The 14,960-nt window shown below is 36.5% G+C and overlaps 1 protein-coding gene across 1 annotated transcript; it reads left to right on the forward strand.

Moving 5' to 3' along the window:
* The first annotated feature begins 6,864 nt into the window (after window positions 1-6,864).
* LOC128233564 (uncharacterized) lies at window positions 6,865-11,882 on the forward strand. The gene is made up of 4 exons (XM_052947297.1): window positions 6,865-7,210; window positions 8,017-8,180; window positions 8,428-8,520; window positions 10,255-11,882. Exons 1-4 carry the CDS (start codon window positions 7,198-7,200, stop codon window positions 10,816-10,818), a joined length of 834 nt encoding a protein of 277 aa, XP_052803257.1. The 5' UTR covers window positions 6,865-7,197; the 3' UTR covers window positions 10,819-11,882.
* Window positions 11,883-14,960: the final 3,078 nt, after the last annotated feature.

A 14,960-nucleotide genomic window follows, 5' to 3' on the forward strand; every position in this document is an offset into this window, starting at 1 on the left:
TGTTGGAGGTGGATTACTTAAATGAAGCAGTGGTGGCAAATAGAATACGACTTTGGTCCGAAAGCGCACTTTGAGACATAAGGTGAACTTCTAGACGTCTTCAAACGAAAACAGAAAAGAAAGCTTTTGAGCTTCAGGAACACGTTTGAAAAATAGGATTATGTTTGTTTTTTAAACATATGCAATTGTTTCTCATATCATAATATTATTCGTTTCAAAAGAGGGGTTCCCAGTTTTGAGCAACAGCGATGCTACTAAAGTTCATATTAAAATTAGTTATTAAAGTTGATGAAAGTTTCACTTCTTAGTTTGAATTGAAAATGTAACTGGTAAAACTATATATTCAGCGACGATCATGAAAAACGGGATTATTTAAGGATTGATCGCAATTTGTCTCGCGAGAAAATTCCATGAAGCGCGAAAGCTTGCACTACTGTGTTCATGCAGTATTAAAGCAATATGAACGTCTATGAACGTTTTATCTACACAAAGGGCAAGGGGAATGTTGATATTTGTAAATGATTGGTAAAGATTAAATCAGTTCAGCCTCTAATGCAAAGTAGGCTAGGGAATATTATCTATAAAAGCGACACATACAAGTTTCACGACACCGATTGAACATACATTGTACATACGTGTCGGCACGTTACATACTCATTTGAAGAAACTTATTTAGTCCAAGCCTAAGGTTGTTATTCTGGTGGTTTTAAATTGTTTTTCTTTTTTAAGCAAAGACGTAACATCGTACGTCGAAAATCGTAACATAATTATGATTATATTTGTTTTGACCCATTTTCCTTATTACTCTATCAAATACAATATATTTCATAAACCTATAGTCATAAATAAAATGCGGATCTGATCCTCTATTTCAAATTCAATAATTTTGAACAACTCTTAATTATTACATCATTTTAGTGGCCATTTTCTACCAAAAAATGAAGATGACATGTAACTAAGATTTCCGACGGAGACGACGAAATACGCGTTACAAACGTTTATTATATTTTGTTTTGCGGGAATTTATGTCGGATTAAGTATTTGACGTCATTTTCAAGCGTCTCAATTCAAAATCAAACAGCATGGATGCAGATCGGGAGGAAGGTAATATAAGTGGTACTTGTGTTTTTACATGTTGGTTTTTCGTTTTTCCAACTTTAAGGCCTTATTATATTCGATTGAATGTTGAATGATACCCTTGTTCTCGAGCTAAATAATGAGTTTTACCGTAGATTAGCTAGCATGTTATTACTTTTAATATCATTTAGTTGACCGGTTTTATTAGAATAATTGTTATGTCTTAAAAATGTCCATCTTGACGCCGTAAATCGTGTGTTATCACTCTAGCGACGATTTAATGCTAAATACTAAAACTTAGTTTTGTGCCATAACAATGAACAATATGGATGATAATACATTTGTTGCGTAAAAGCCACACTGAAAAGGTGAATATTTTGTATTAAAAGACACGAAATGTATTCTCTTTTTTTATATGTCTTAAAATTGTTCATCAACGTTATGATAAACGTTAAAACGTCATACAACAAATATAAACTTTTCTGCATTACCAGCAACGCGTTCAGTAAACATGTTTGCGGCGAACGTTTGCTGTTTGGTTTCCCGCTTAACGTGTATGCGCTGCGTTGCAACAGAGATACAAAACAAAACGTTTGCGAGCGTTTTGTAAACGCTCGCCTTACTGAACGCACTGCAGGTATACAGTTGAGTTAAAACTATCCAAATTTGGTGCATTTTTTTTTCAAATAAGTATTTGTTTCAACATAATGTAATGCATTTCAGGTTCATCATCTAGAAAGAAAAATAAACATAAGCTCTCACTTGAGAAATACAAACAAATTAAACAAAGAAAAACAGCATCAAATGAAAAGTGAAATAAACAAAACATATTACAACAAAGTGAAACGCGGATCATGAAACGAAAACTAAGACACAGAAAAAAAGACATGGCTGAAACAGATTTGAAAAAAAAAAGACATTACTGCCCTTGTCTTAGCTTTCCGACATACCGGTAGTGAGTGAGAAGCAAGTAAACTTACTGATGCTTGTCTTGCCGGGCATTCATTGTCCCGACATGTGGGCTTGTTTAAATAAAGGATTGGAGTCGTAACTTTTATCATCTTAAGCCTGTATAAAGGTCACAAAATTGCAACACACTGACATTTTCTTTAAATTTTCTTCATCTGTACTATTGATACTGTGACTAAAAAATTATTTCAGTGCCATCGTTTCATTATTTTGCAAGATATTTGGGTGAATTCAACTAAAGCCAGTATAACAAATGAACACGAAGTTGGGAAACAATACAAAATGCGTTGCCTTATTTGCCTTTTATACGTCTTTAATATTATTTACGTTAAAAATCATACCTTTTATTGACATGCCCCTGGGCCCTGTTTTAAAAAGATCTTTGTCGTAATGTCAAATACTTTTTTGTGCTCTATTTTTGTTATTTGTCGATATTTATTAGTGAGAATTGAACTTTTGCCAGTTACAAAGCACTTAACTCATTGCCATCTTTGAAAACTTACAGATTTATTGATTTGCAAGTTATGATTTCAATGCATGAATTTAAACTTTACGGAGCTTACGTCGAATATCAGCCTCCGTCATCCAGCATTCGTTGCAAGTTTTACTATTCAATTATTTAATTTTTATTAATAAGCACGTTGTCAAATTCCTTATTCCTTTAAAATAAGCCTAGAGTATGAGGCCGATAAAACATCATTGAACAGGATTAAAGGAATATTTTGTCGCTGACTCATCTAAGTTTACCCGTTCAAAGTAGTGCATAATGGTTTCCTGGTTTATAGTGTGTATATTGTTATATAACAGTTTACAACGCGTTTCAACTCTGAAGTTATTGTCATGTTAACAGGTACCGCTAAGTTAACAGTTTACAACGCGTTTCAACTCTGTAGTTATTGTCATGTTAACAGGTACCGCTAAGTTAACAGTTTACAACGCGTTTCAACTCTGTAGTTATTGTCATGTTAACAGGTACCGCTAAGTTAACAGTTTACAACGCGTTTCAACTCTGTAGTTATTGTCATGTTAACAGGTACCGCTAAGTTAACAGTTTACAACGCGTTTCAACTCTGTAGTTATTGTCATGTAAACAGGTACCGCTAAGTTAACAATTTACAACGCGTATCAACTCAGTAGTTATTGTCATGTAAACAGGTACCGCTAAGTTAACAGTTTACAACGCGTTTCAACTCTGTAGTTATTGTCATGTAAACAGGTACCGCTAAGTTAACAGTTTACAACGCGTTTCAACTCTGTAGTTATTGTCATGTAAACAGGTACCGCTAAGTTAACAGTTTACAACGCGTTTCAACTCTGTAGTTATTGTCATGTTAACGGGTACTGTTATGTGAACAGTTTACCACGCGTATCAACTCAGTAGTTATCGTCATGTTAACGGGTACTGTTATGTGAACAGTTTACCACGCGTATCAACTCAGTAGTTATCGTCATGTTCACAGGTACTGTTATGTGAACATTTCACCACGCGCAAAACGGGAATGAAAATAATTAATTTGTAGCGGTCACATTTTCATTCACAATGGGTATGATAAATGTAACCTATAGATCAATCCCTGCAAAGCCAAGTGTCTAGCTAAAATTAGATCTCTTCCTTATGTCATCGTCGACCAATCAAAATGCTCGTTAAATTAAGCATGTTGAAGTATTGAGCACTGACCATCGATCTTTTGTTTTGCTATTTTGCTATTACTTATTTTTCATTAATTTTGTAAAGTTAAGCTCTTTGTTTGCAAATATCATTATTCAGCGATTTACCAATAACACAAAATGCATTCAGGTACGTAAGTACATAATGGACTAACAGTTTAATGAAGCAGTAGTTTAAAATGCAAACAAGTCAATTATCAAATATTGAAATAAAGCTAGAAAACATAATGTTAATCTTAAACGATTTATTTACGATGCACAGCATCATAGGGAGCTAGCACTAGTTTCGCACTACATGTAGTATAATCAGTGTGTGTATGCTGCTTGATAAATTGCGTCATAAATGCTACGTCGGAAGGCAATATTTTGCTTCGAATGAATACTTTAAACAAAGATAACTTCTCTATTTCTTCACCATTTTAAATGAAACATAGCTCAGTCTACGCCGCTTACGGAGTCCCGCCTTTGGTCTTTTACCAGAGTTTCATTGAGAGTCAAAACATTATTTTGGAAACAGGCTTGTCGAAGTGTTTGATAAAACTAATCACCTTATCAAATTCCGAAAACGAAGGCGGGGCTCTTTAAGCGACATAGACTGCCCTTTGTTTATTTAAAATGGTGTAGTAAAAGAAAAGTTATCTTTGATTTAAGTTTTATTTTAAAGAAAATGTTCCCTTCCGACGTAGCATATATGACGTAATTTATCACGTGGTACACACCCACTGATAATATACTTGACACAAATATATAGTTTTTGTTTGCACATATTTGTGGGCCAATGACAATCGAGGATTAACCCTATTTACTGTAGCTCCATATCATGTAGAGCAGATTTGACGGTGAATATAATAGGGCTATTAGTACTGCGTTTGGATCAGGGAGGTTGTATTCGACTCGAGTGGATCTTTGCAGATTCGGATTACATTCCGGATCAAAACGCAGTACTAATAACCCTTTTATTATATACATTACTGGTTAGATCACTTAAAAGCCACATGTTTTCTTAATAAATGTCATTTTAACGACGCACTATTTTGTTTTATGACGTCATTTTAACATCACGCAACGATACTTTTTATGACGTGATGTCACAACAGTGGAATACCGCCGTATTGCACTGGAGTGGAATCAAACATCTGGCAGTCAGAACTTGGTTAACTCATCGCGTTGTCTCTAGCTTGTCACTGAGTTCTTGCTACGTCAATGGAGTTCTCACCACAACCTCTCCACACTTTAACTACGACTATGGTACGTTCGTGTCATGTTGTAGAAGACCTTGTTCGGTTGTTAAGACGTTCTTTCAGTTCTTTACACGTCTAAGACACGTGTGTATCAGGTTCTTACCATGTCCTGTCAGGTTATGAACAGTGATCATGTATGAGTACGGGATTCAACTACCCTTTAACTTCATTTTTATACCAACACTTAATATGAATGAAAATAGGCCAGTTATAAATAGAACACTGTAATTCCATCTCGATTACATTTACAAATAAATTCAAGACATAATTAAGAACGTAATGAGGACGTGATAAGCACTTGGTAAGCGCGTAGTACAATCTTCCTGGTCGTAGTAAGAACGTACAAAGAACGCATTGGACGTGTTGCACGCGTAATAAGAACGCATTGGAGGTGTTGCACGCGTAATAAGAACGCATTGGACGTGTTGCACGCGTAATACGAACGCATTGGAGGTGTTGCACGCGTAATAAGAACGCATTTGACGTGTTGCAAGCGTATTAAGAACGCATTGGAGGTGTTGCACGCGTAATAAGAACGCATTGGACGTGTTGCACGCGTAATAAGAACGCATTCGACGTGTTGCCCGCGTATTAAGAACGCATTCGACGTGGTACCCGGGTGGAGATGCGCGCAGTAAGAACGTATTTTGAACGTGTGGAACGCAGTGAATGCCTAGCAGGGACGCAGTAAGGACGTAGTCTGAACTTGAGTAAAGCATTTATTAATCCAGTTTCGATTCCACTGAGCACCAATAAAAAATACGAATCGACTTCCTGGAGGGACGTAAAATAGGGGTCCGGTGTGACAATTCTATACACAGGTGCACGATCAAACACCTTATATGACTAACAATCTTATCAGAGCAATCACCGAAAGGGCCTTGCCCGAGTGTGAGTATAAATAAACGTACACACCTCACGGATTGTATAAGCATGGCACGGACATATTGAATCGACATGTTGGAAAGTTACTTATGATCTATTTAAGGAATTGTGGTCATTAGCATTTCAATTCTACGTTAAAAAGATATTTTAGTGTGGGACTATGCCAAGTTATGTTCGTATCAATAAACGTGTTAACCGGTCGGGTCGTTCTATTCACGGCATGGGTGCGAAAAAACTACTCTAAGGTATTCTTAAACGAAATTAAGATTTAATTTCCAAACGCTTTAACCACCCCAACTGCGTTCATATCCCGATAATGACATGAATCAGGCATGTTATTCCAACATTCCCCGGTACAGCCCCGATACAAATTAAATCATATTGACCTTAAAACCACATGTCACTTATGGCATTTGAACATAATTAATGTCGTGATTGCGTAACGGCGGGGTCAAGCCATAATGCAGCCACTAGACAGGCCTTGATAAACTCTAACACATATAAACAAACAGTGACGCGCAGAACGGGACCACATAATTATAGCATTGCCTAACGTAGGCTGATGTATTGCTTTTGATGAGATATCGCGTTGACGCTCTGCAAAACTTTCCTTGTTTACATTAAATCATGGGTAAGAGCGATCCATACAAGTTCTACGACAACATACAGTGTACATACAAACGGCTTGTTACATATTCATTTGACCATATTTGGTTAATCCACGCCTAAATTCATCAGTGATAAATGGTTTTCAATAGCATTCCGAAGCTTTCAGCAAAATTTAAGGCTGAAATAAAGTCATCAAAGTTCCTGTCATATTCATTTCAGTAATTGTTAACAAATAAGCTTTTATATAACCTTTAATGTGTTTTATTGTTGTTACCAGCATACCATGGTCTTATTTTCCACGTCTCTATCATGAAGCGTTAAAACGTCTTTCCAAGTAATCCTTTATTATTTTGAACAGTGTATGTTCATCATAACTATATACTTACACTCCCCGTCCTCCAAACAAGTTGATATTGTTATTCGTCATGCAGTTAAACAGCATGGATGAATTATTCATACAAGTGGATACACGATACATACACACTGGTATTACGTTTATTGCTGCTGATCGAAGCCTGCAGAGGGCATTGTGGATCACTGTACAAGTGACTGCGTATCGATCTGATATTTGTATTTTGTTTCCATCTAGGTCATACCTGTGTTGTCCAACTGCCATTTTGAAATATAAATATCTGAATGAGGTGAAGGAGATTTTGTAATACAGTAAAATGAAAGTATAACAACTTGGAGTTGACATGTACTGATACAAATATCGTATACTTATTCGTTAAAACTTCAGGAAATAGTCATGACCACTGAAGGTACGTTATTATTATTTATCAATAAACTAAATATACTTGTTGTATACTTAATTATATTTATTGTGTTAAATGAGCAATGAATATTTCTTTATATATATGATCTACTGTAAATGGTATAAATTATGATGATTTATGTAAATTGTTTCTTTGTATGCATAGATAATACTGTTCCTAATAGAGTCTTCACGTTAACTATTTTTATATCATACTTAGTTTTAACAATGTTAACTTAAATGTACATGATACGCCCAGTCCCAGTCGCCTATGCCACTATATTAGTATACCGTTTCTATATTGAAATATTTCACGAGAACATCGTGAACATAGTCTTTTTAAGGTCGGGCTATTGTATTAAAATAGCGACGTCCTTCACAGTTTTCTTATGTCTCTTTAATGATAACATACATCTAAAAATAGAATAACTATACAAATGATTGCCACTCATCTGTCTGGGTTTAAAGAGCCTATTAAATACGTTTATATTATAGCATGTAATTAAACATTTATAAGAAGAAGAATCCGCATAATAAATATAAAACAACTAGCAATACATCGCCTGGAACATTTAGGCTATATATCTTATACAAGGTTTTTAATTGTTGTTGAAAGTGTTCCTACATGTATGTTTTATTCATCATCGTAGTCACTGACAACATAGCAGTCAATCATCATTTCTCTCTGCTTTTACGTAACTCATCTGAAATGCATCTTGTTTCTTTAAGATTACATGATCGCTCGTTATTATTGTTTCACTCTGTAAAAAAATCAAAATAAAAACAAAACATGAACGTTGATATTTTAAACAGGGGAAGGCCGTGCTGTGGCACTTCAGAGATACAAGATTTTAGCCGGTCTAATGGGACTGTTGTCTGCCGGACTCTTGATCATTGGAATTATCGCCGTTTCCAAGTACCCCGATAGCGGCTTCGGACCCCCATATTTCATCGGATGTTTTGTCGTCGGATGTTTGGTATGTATTGATGATGATGAGATGATGATGATGATGATGATGATGATGATGATGATGATGATGATGATGATGATGATGATGATGGTAGTTGTGGGGGTTGATGATGTTGTTGTTTTTGTGAATGTTGTTGTTATTGGTGGTGGTGGTGGTGGTGGTGGTTGTGATGATGATGATGATGACGACCATGATGATGATGATGATGATGATGATGATGATGATGATTTAATACAAATGCTACATTTTACAGGGTCTGATTCACGCGCTGGTGTGTACCTTCATCGCTTTTAAAGGCGGCGATATCGATAATGATGACATCAAGAAAAGAGAAATAGGATGCGCGGTAAGTGAAATAAAATTGGTCATATACCACGCTATGTTTATCTTTGTTTGGCGGTTTCAATTTACACATGAACATAAAACACTTATTTGTATCTGATCGCTATAAGTTATATCGGTGAAAAACATAAGTGTTTTCAATAGCTATCGACACAACTGAACTGGAATACAGTACTTTATATCCGGTATAGCTCATAACAAGAAATGAGTCAATACACACCTTCAGTATTGTTTACGTATTTAAGAATTTTAACATGATTAGCATTTTTAAATGTGTCTTTGGCATTTATTACTTCAATAAACTTAGTCTTTATGGACACATTTCATTTTAATACCACTGGTATATTTGAATAAAGCTTTCATATCTAAACAAACCTTAGACTAGAGATAAAGTCGCTTTTAATTTAGCGCTCGCCGGCGTTTTATCACTTGTTTTTAGCTCGACTATTCGAAGAATAAGGAGAGCTATACTACTCACCCTGGCGTCTGGGTCGGCGTTGGCGTCACACTTTGGTTAAGGTTTTGCATGTAAGCACCTGTAAGTCATTATCTCAGTAAATACATCAGTTATTGTATTGAAACTTTGGATATGTATTCCCAACTATCTTACATACTAAATAAATGAACGTTAGATAACAATTATTTGAATATAATGCAAATAATAGGCCTTTATTATTCGACTTAGAAATTCTGGTTAAGGTTTTGCGTGTAAGCACACATAGGTTAATATCTCAGAAACTACTTGAGGTATTGCATTGAGACTTTATACAATGGTACTCAACCATCCAACCTACCTAATTAACCAAGTTAAATAACTCTAGTTTGCATTTAATGCAAAATAATTGCTCTTTATTATTCCACTTAGAAATTCTGGTTAAGGTTTTGCATGTAACTACATTTAAGTCAATATCTCAGCAAATATATTATGTATTACATTTAAACATTAGATATGTATTCCCTGATAACACTTTTTTGAATATAATGCAAATTATGGGCCTTCATTATTTGACTTAGAAATTCTGGTTAAGGTTTTGCATGTAAGCACACATAGGTTAATATCTCAGCAATTAGTTGATGGATTGCATTGAGACTTTACACAATGGTACTCAACCATCCAATCTACTTAAATAACCAAGTAAGACTCCAGTTTGCATTATCAAAATAGTGGCCCCTTTTTTATTCGACATAAAAATTCTGGTTAAGGTTTTGCATGCAACCACTTTTAAGTCAATACCTCAGCGAATACTTCATGTATTGCATTGATACTTTACACACATGCTTCCATCTATTTAACCTTCTTATTTAATCAAGTAAGATAACTCTATTTTTCATAATATATAAATTTTGCCCCTTTATTATGCGACTTAGAAATTCGGGTTAAGGTCTTGCATGTTAGCACACATAGGATAATATCTCAGCAGCTATTTGATGTATTACATTGATACTTTATACAATGGTATTCAACCACTCAACCTAATTGAATAACCAAGTTAGATAACTGTATTTTGCAAATAATGGCCCTTTATTATTAGACTTAGAAATTCTCGTTAAAATTGTGCATGGAACCACATTTATGTTAATATCTCAGCACACCATGTATTGCATTGAAATCTAATCTAACAGTGATCCATGCATGTTCCTTACATTGAAAAGCGGCGGAATAGTCGAGCGCGCTGTCTCTGTGACAGCTCTTGTTACTGAATACAGTATATTTAAATATTCTTTACTTTTTTTTCAGATGACTGGACACTACATACTGTCCATGTTTCTATTTATGGGCTGTTTCATTGGTACGATTCTCGCCGGCATCGGAGGTCTAGGTCATAGTAGTTACTTTGACGAAAAAACTGGATATGAGGACAAAGTGAAGACCCTATCTGGTATTATAATTGCCGGCTGCATATTGACGTTAGGTGTTAACGTGTTCGGCATGTGTATCGTATGCACCTATGGCAGCTATTTTGGTGTTCATATTCAAAATCGTCAACGAGGTAGAGCTGTGATAACATTCGGAACAACCGGAACAGGCACCAACACTGCTTTTGTCACACACACGGGGGGCTTACAAATGGGCGGTATGGGTGCGAATGCCGATATACAAACTCTTCAGGAACAAAATAGACTGCTTCAAGAGAACCTACGGCTCCAACAAGAGCTGTTTAACCAGCAACAACGAGCGCAAGGAAACCAGTATGGATTTAACCCCCCTCCTCCGTCAAACTACCCCCCGGGGGGAGTGTATCCCCCACCGGATCCTTCCTTCCCATCGGCACCTCCGCCAAGCTATGATTCAGTGAAATAGAGTGCTATCTTGTAAATATTGGTTTTAACCATTTGTACGGAATAACTAAAATCGTTTCATGCGTCATTGTGTTTATGCGTTGAATGCTCTAGCATAAAGACGCAATACAGCGGCCATACGTTTAAATTGTATTGCTATTTTCATCAAACTAAATATACTTATCTACAAACTATGATGGTTTATAACCTACCAATAGTGCATTGCGTTTATAGTTAAACACGCACGGCACAACATAAGTAGTGTACGAATGAATGAAAACTTTTTATTTTCATAATAGATAACATACAGTACCCTGATGATTCATTTCAGTGTGCGCGTATTCACCAAGGGCAACTTCATGCCACAGTGGCATTAATAATTGTTTATCTTAATATTGTTTGTATTATGTCAGCAGGCCACGAACAACTTGACATGTTGAAAATTGTTATTTTTTTTTGTGAAATGTAATGTTGTCATTCGTGTTTGGCCGGTAGTATGAGTACTTTTTATGACCAGATCAAATGTGGTAGTACTCTGTAAACGCTGCCCAGTTAGGGCTAATAAAACTTGGGACTATAGTGACGTAACACTTGAAGTAGTCGACAACTTTGACTATCTAGGCAATTATTTAACTATACGAGCACTTTCATTTTGAATAAACAATATGTAGGCGGTAAGGCTCTAAAAACTATGAATGTATTAACAAAGCATAACAATAATTATGACGCACCTACGAACATTGCGCTTCAATTGTTTGACTCATTTGTAGGTTCGATCCTCAATCATGCGAGTTCAGTTTAAGGTGTTTTCAATATACATAGAAAGGATCCACCTTAAATTTTGCAAATCGTTTTTAAGAGTTAAAAATGTACATGTACAGCGGCTGTTTACGGAGAATAAGGGCGCTGTCCTATACATATTAGCAGACCGTTATGTGTTTATTGTTAAATATTGGTTCAAAGTGCATCAATTCAATAATATTTGACCAGATTTATTCAACTTGTATTAGTAATAACAAACCAACTATTGTAAATTCATGTAAACTCTTGGTACAGGCAAATAATAGAAGAAACTTGTTAATCAAAGGTATTGTTTAAGTTTTGATAGTATACATCAGTGTTGTAACCGCTAATGCACCAGTCAATTCTAACCACGCCCCCCTCCCCAAGTCCGGGGAATAGCGGGGACTTTGACTGTCGGTCCAGCCAACCCCGGGTAAAATCCCCGCACTGCGGGGACGAACTGATGGTAAAATCCCCGCCAAATGCCCCCGCACCCCAGGGACCCTAGGTAAGGCCCATTCCCCGCTATATTTTGCGCGAAGACAAAACCACCGCATTCAACCCGGCACTGCGGGGACACCTGAAAGGTAAAAACACGGCCCATTTTCCCGGCTATCCCCGGTATACCACCGGACCTGGAGGGGGGAGGGGGTTTACAATAACCTCCCGCTTCGCCACTCGTGAAAATATATTTGTCTATGGCACTCGTGAAATAAAATACGATCTTACACTGAAATAAACAAATATCCTCTATTTTTTAACGATTTATTATCATGTTGTGCTAGTAAGTTAGCATGACAGAATATACGGGCATATTCTGAATAATTCTGATTTAAAGTCTACACATTTGATGGATTTTCAAAACGCCAATATAATTCAAAGCTTAATTCATACGATTTATAACAAACAAATATTAGTGCCAAACACGATATTAATTGACACAATTTACATTTAACTGTAATACACACGATTGAAAACAAAACTTAATGATTTAAACGAAGGCCAAAAAGGACCATGCCGAATTGATAACGGGAAACCACTGAATTTTATCGATGAAAACGCTATGCTCCAGTGCAGATATTTCATGTCCGTGGTAACGCATGTCGGGGATGAATGAGTAACGTCGATTGATTTATAATGTTAAATTAAACCCATTCAGCCGCGTTTTTGATGCCGTGCATTCGTCATGTTAAAGCAGTGTAATGCAGATACCGACCTCGCATTATAACATTGCCTAGCCTAGACTGATAAGTTGTTTTGGTATCAAATATCACGTTCACATTTTGCAATGTTTACAATGTGTTTACCTATAATCCACAATAAGGAGATATGCTGTTTTTTTGCACGTATACTTCGTATTTATGTTTATCAACGATAAGAAGCTTTACAATGGCTGAATTTCCAAATTTATTATTTCATTGTTTATTTAAGGAATGAATTGCGGGCGTGATGTCATTATCGGGGTATGAACGCAATTGGGCTGGTCAAAGTGTGTGGAGTCCGAAGGACTCCACGAGTACTTTGGCCAGCCCAATTGCGTTCATATCCCCTATAATGACATCACGCCCGCAATTCATTACTTATATTTACACCAATAGTTCATTATTTCATTCAAGAATTGCTAAAAATCTTAATTTCATTTAAAAAAAACTTTTCAGTAACCCATTCCTACCCATTCTGTAAATAGAACGACCCGACTCTAACCGGAAGCATTTTTTTCAAATGACGTCACAATATCGCGGGAAAAGATCAACCACTTGAAATCCCTTTTAAACGTAAAATTCAAACAGTTATGGCAACTACACATTTAAAATTTAAAAACTAACACTTTCTAAAATGTTGACTTATATTTTACGGGACCTTCTGACACAATACAAACAATAACAAGATAAATAGTTTTCATGTATATTGTTATGCATTGAATTGCGATCCGAACATATCCGAAGATGTTGGGTTCATCGATTGATGAACGCAATTGCCGAAATGACGTTCATTTAAGGAATGGAAGTTGAGGTGTAAATATTCGTCAATATAAATTGCATACAAAAACATATGTACATGTAAAACAACAGTATTATGCACCAGTCAATTGTAACCACGCCCCCCCCCAGGTCCGGGGGTATACCGGGGATAGCCGGGGAAATGGGCCGTTTTTTTACCTTTCAGGTGTACCCGCAGTGCCGGGTGAATGCGGTGGTTTTGTCTTCGCGCAAAATATGGCGGGGAATGGGTCTTATCTAGGGTCCTTGGGGTGCGGGGGCATTTTGCGGAGATTTTACCATCAGTTCGTCCACGCAGGGCGGGGATTTTAGCCGGGGTTGGCTGGACCGAAAGTCAAAGTCCCCGCTATTCCCCGGATCTGGGGGCCGTGGTTACAATTGACTGGTGCATTATAAACTTATGGGATGTTGAAACTTAGGCCAAACCTATATTTACACTGAGAATCAGATGAAACCCTTACAGGCAAACAGTCAGAGTCAAGAAACAAGGATGTACCATTAAGTAAAGAAGAAGTCATGCCTGTTGAAGCTACGTGTGTTTTGTTTAGACTATGCAGTCTGTTATACATATAAGTTGTGTCTACCCTCCATAGAGATTGTCATTGGCCTTTTAGTTATTTTGATAATACATTGCTTTTTATAAGTCTTGTTTGAGATAGCCGTTGCTTTATAATTTGTGTTCTGCCTGACCTAAGTTTAATCATTTCCAGGGCTCATGAACTGTCTGACCAAAAGTAATCATTTGGCAAGCTTAATTTTAATCCTTTGTCAGGTTCATTAAACTGGTTTTGTTTCAAACATTACATACCATGTACTTTACTGTTTGAGCAGTGATGTCAATGACGTGAGAATCAAAACTCTTCCAAAAACTATAAAATTCCTATACTGTCTGTATTTGGGGCCTATGGAAATGGCAGATTAGTTATGTAACCCACTCATGCTGTGAGTATAGCCAGATTGACCACTTCATGACAACATGGTTATTATGGAAGTAACAGCAGAGGCCAGATCATTGCGGATGTATTTTCTTGACATGTACTGCAGGGTGTGCTGTAATTATGGATACAAAAACAGAGGCCAGATCATTGCGGATGTATTTTCTGGACATGTACTGCAGGGTGTTCTGTAATTATGGATACAAAAACAGAGGCCAGATCATTGCGGATGTATTTTCTGGACATGTACTGCAGGGTGTTCTGTAATTATGGAAGCAACAACAGAGGCCAGATCATTTCTGATGTATTTTCAGGACATGTACTGCAGAGTGTGCAGTAAATATGGAGGCAACAGCAGCAACAAGATTCTTTCTGATGGATATTTTGGTCATATACTGTAGAGTGTACGGTAATTATTGAAGCAGTTTTTTTTCCATGTCCAAGAG

This window comes from Mya arenaria, chromosome 5 (assembly GCF_026914265.1).
Source record: "Mya arenaria isolate MELC-2E11 chromosome 5, ASM2691426v1".
Classification (NCBI taxonomy): Eukaryota; Metazoa; Mollusca; class Bivalvia; order Myida; family Myidae; genus Mya; species Mya arenaria.

What these genes read in the sequence shown, in the direction of transcription:
- LOC128233564 (XM_052947297.1), top strand. An exon ending in GTTTTGTCGTCGGATGTTTG is followed by an intron (nt 8,181 to 8,427) that starts GTATGTATTGAT and finishes TACATTTTACAG; the next exon opens with GGTCTGATTCACGCGCTGGT. An exon ending in AAAGAGAAATAGGATGCGCG is followed by an intron (nt 8,521 to 10,254) that starts GTAAGTGAAATA and finishes CTTTTTTTTCAG; the next exon opens with ATGACTGGACACTACATACT.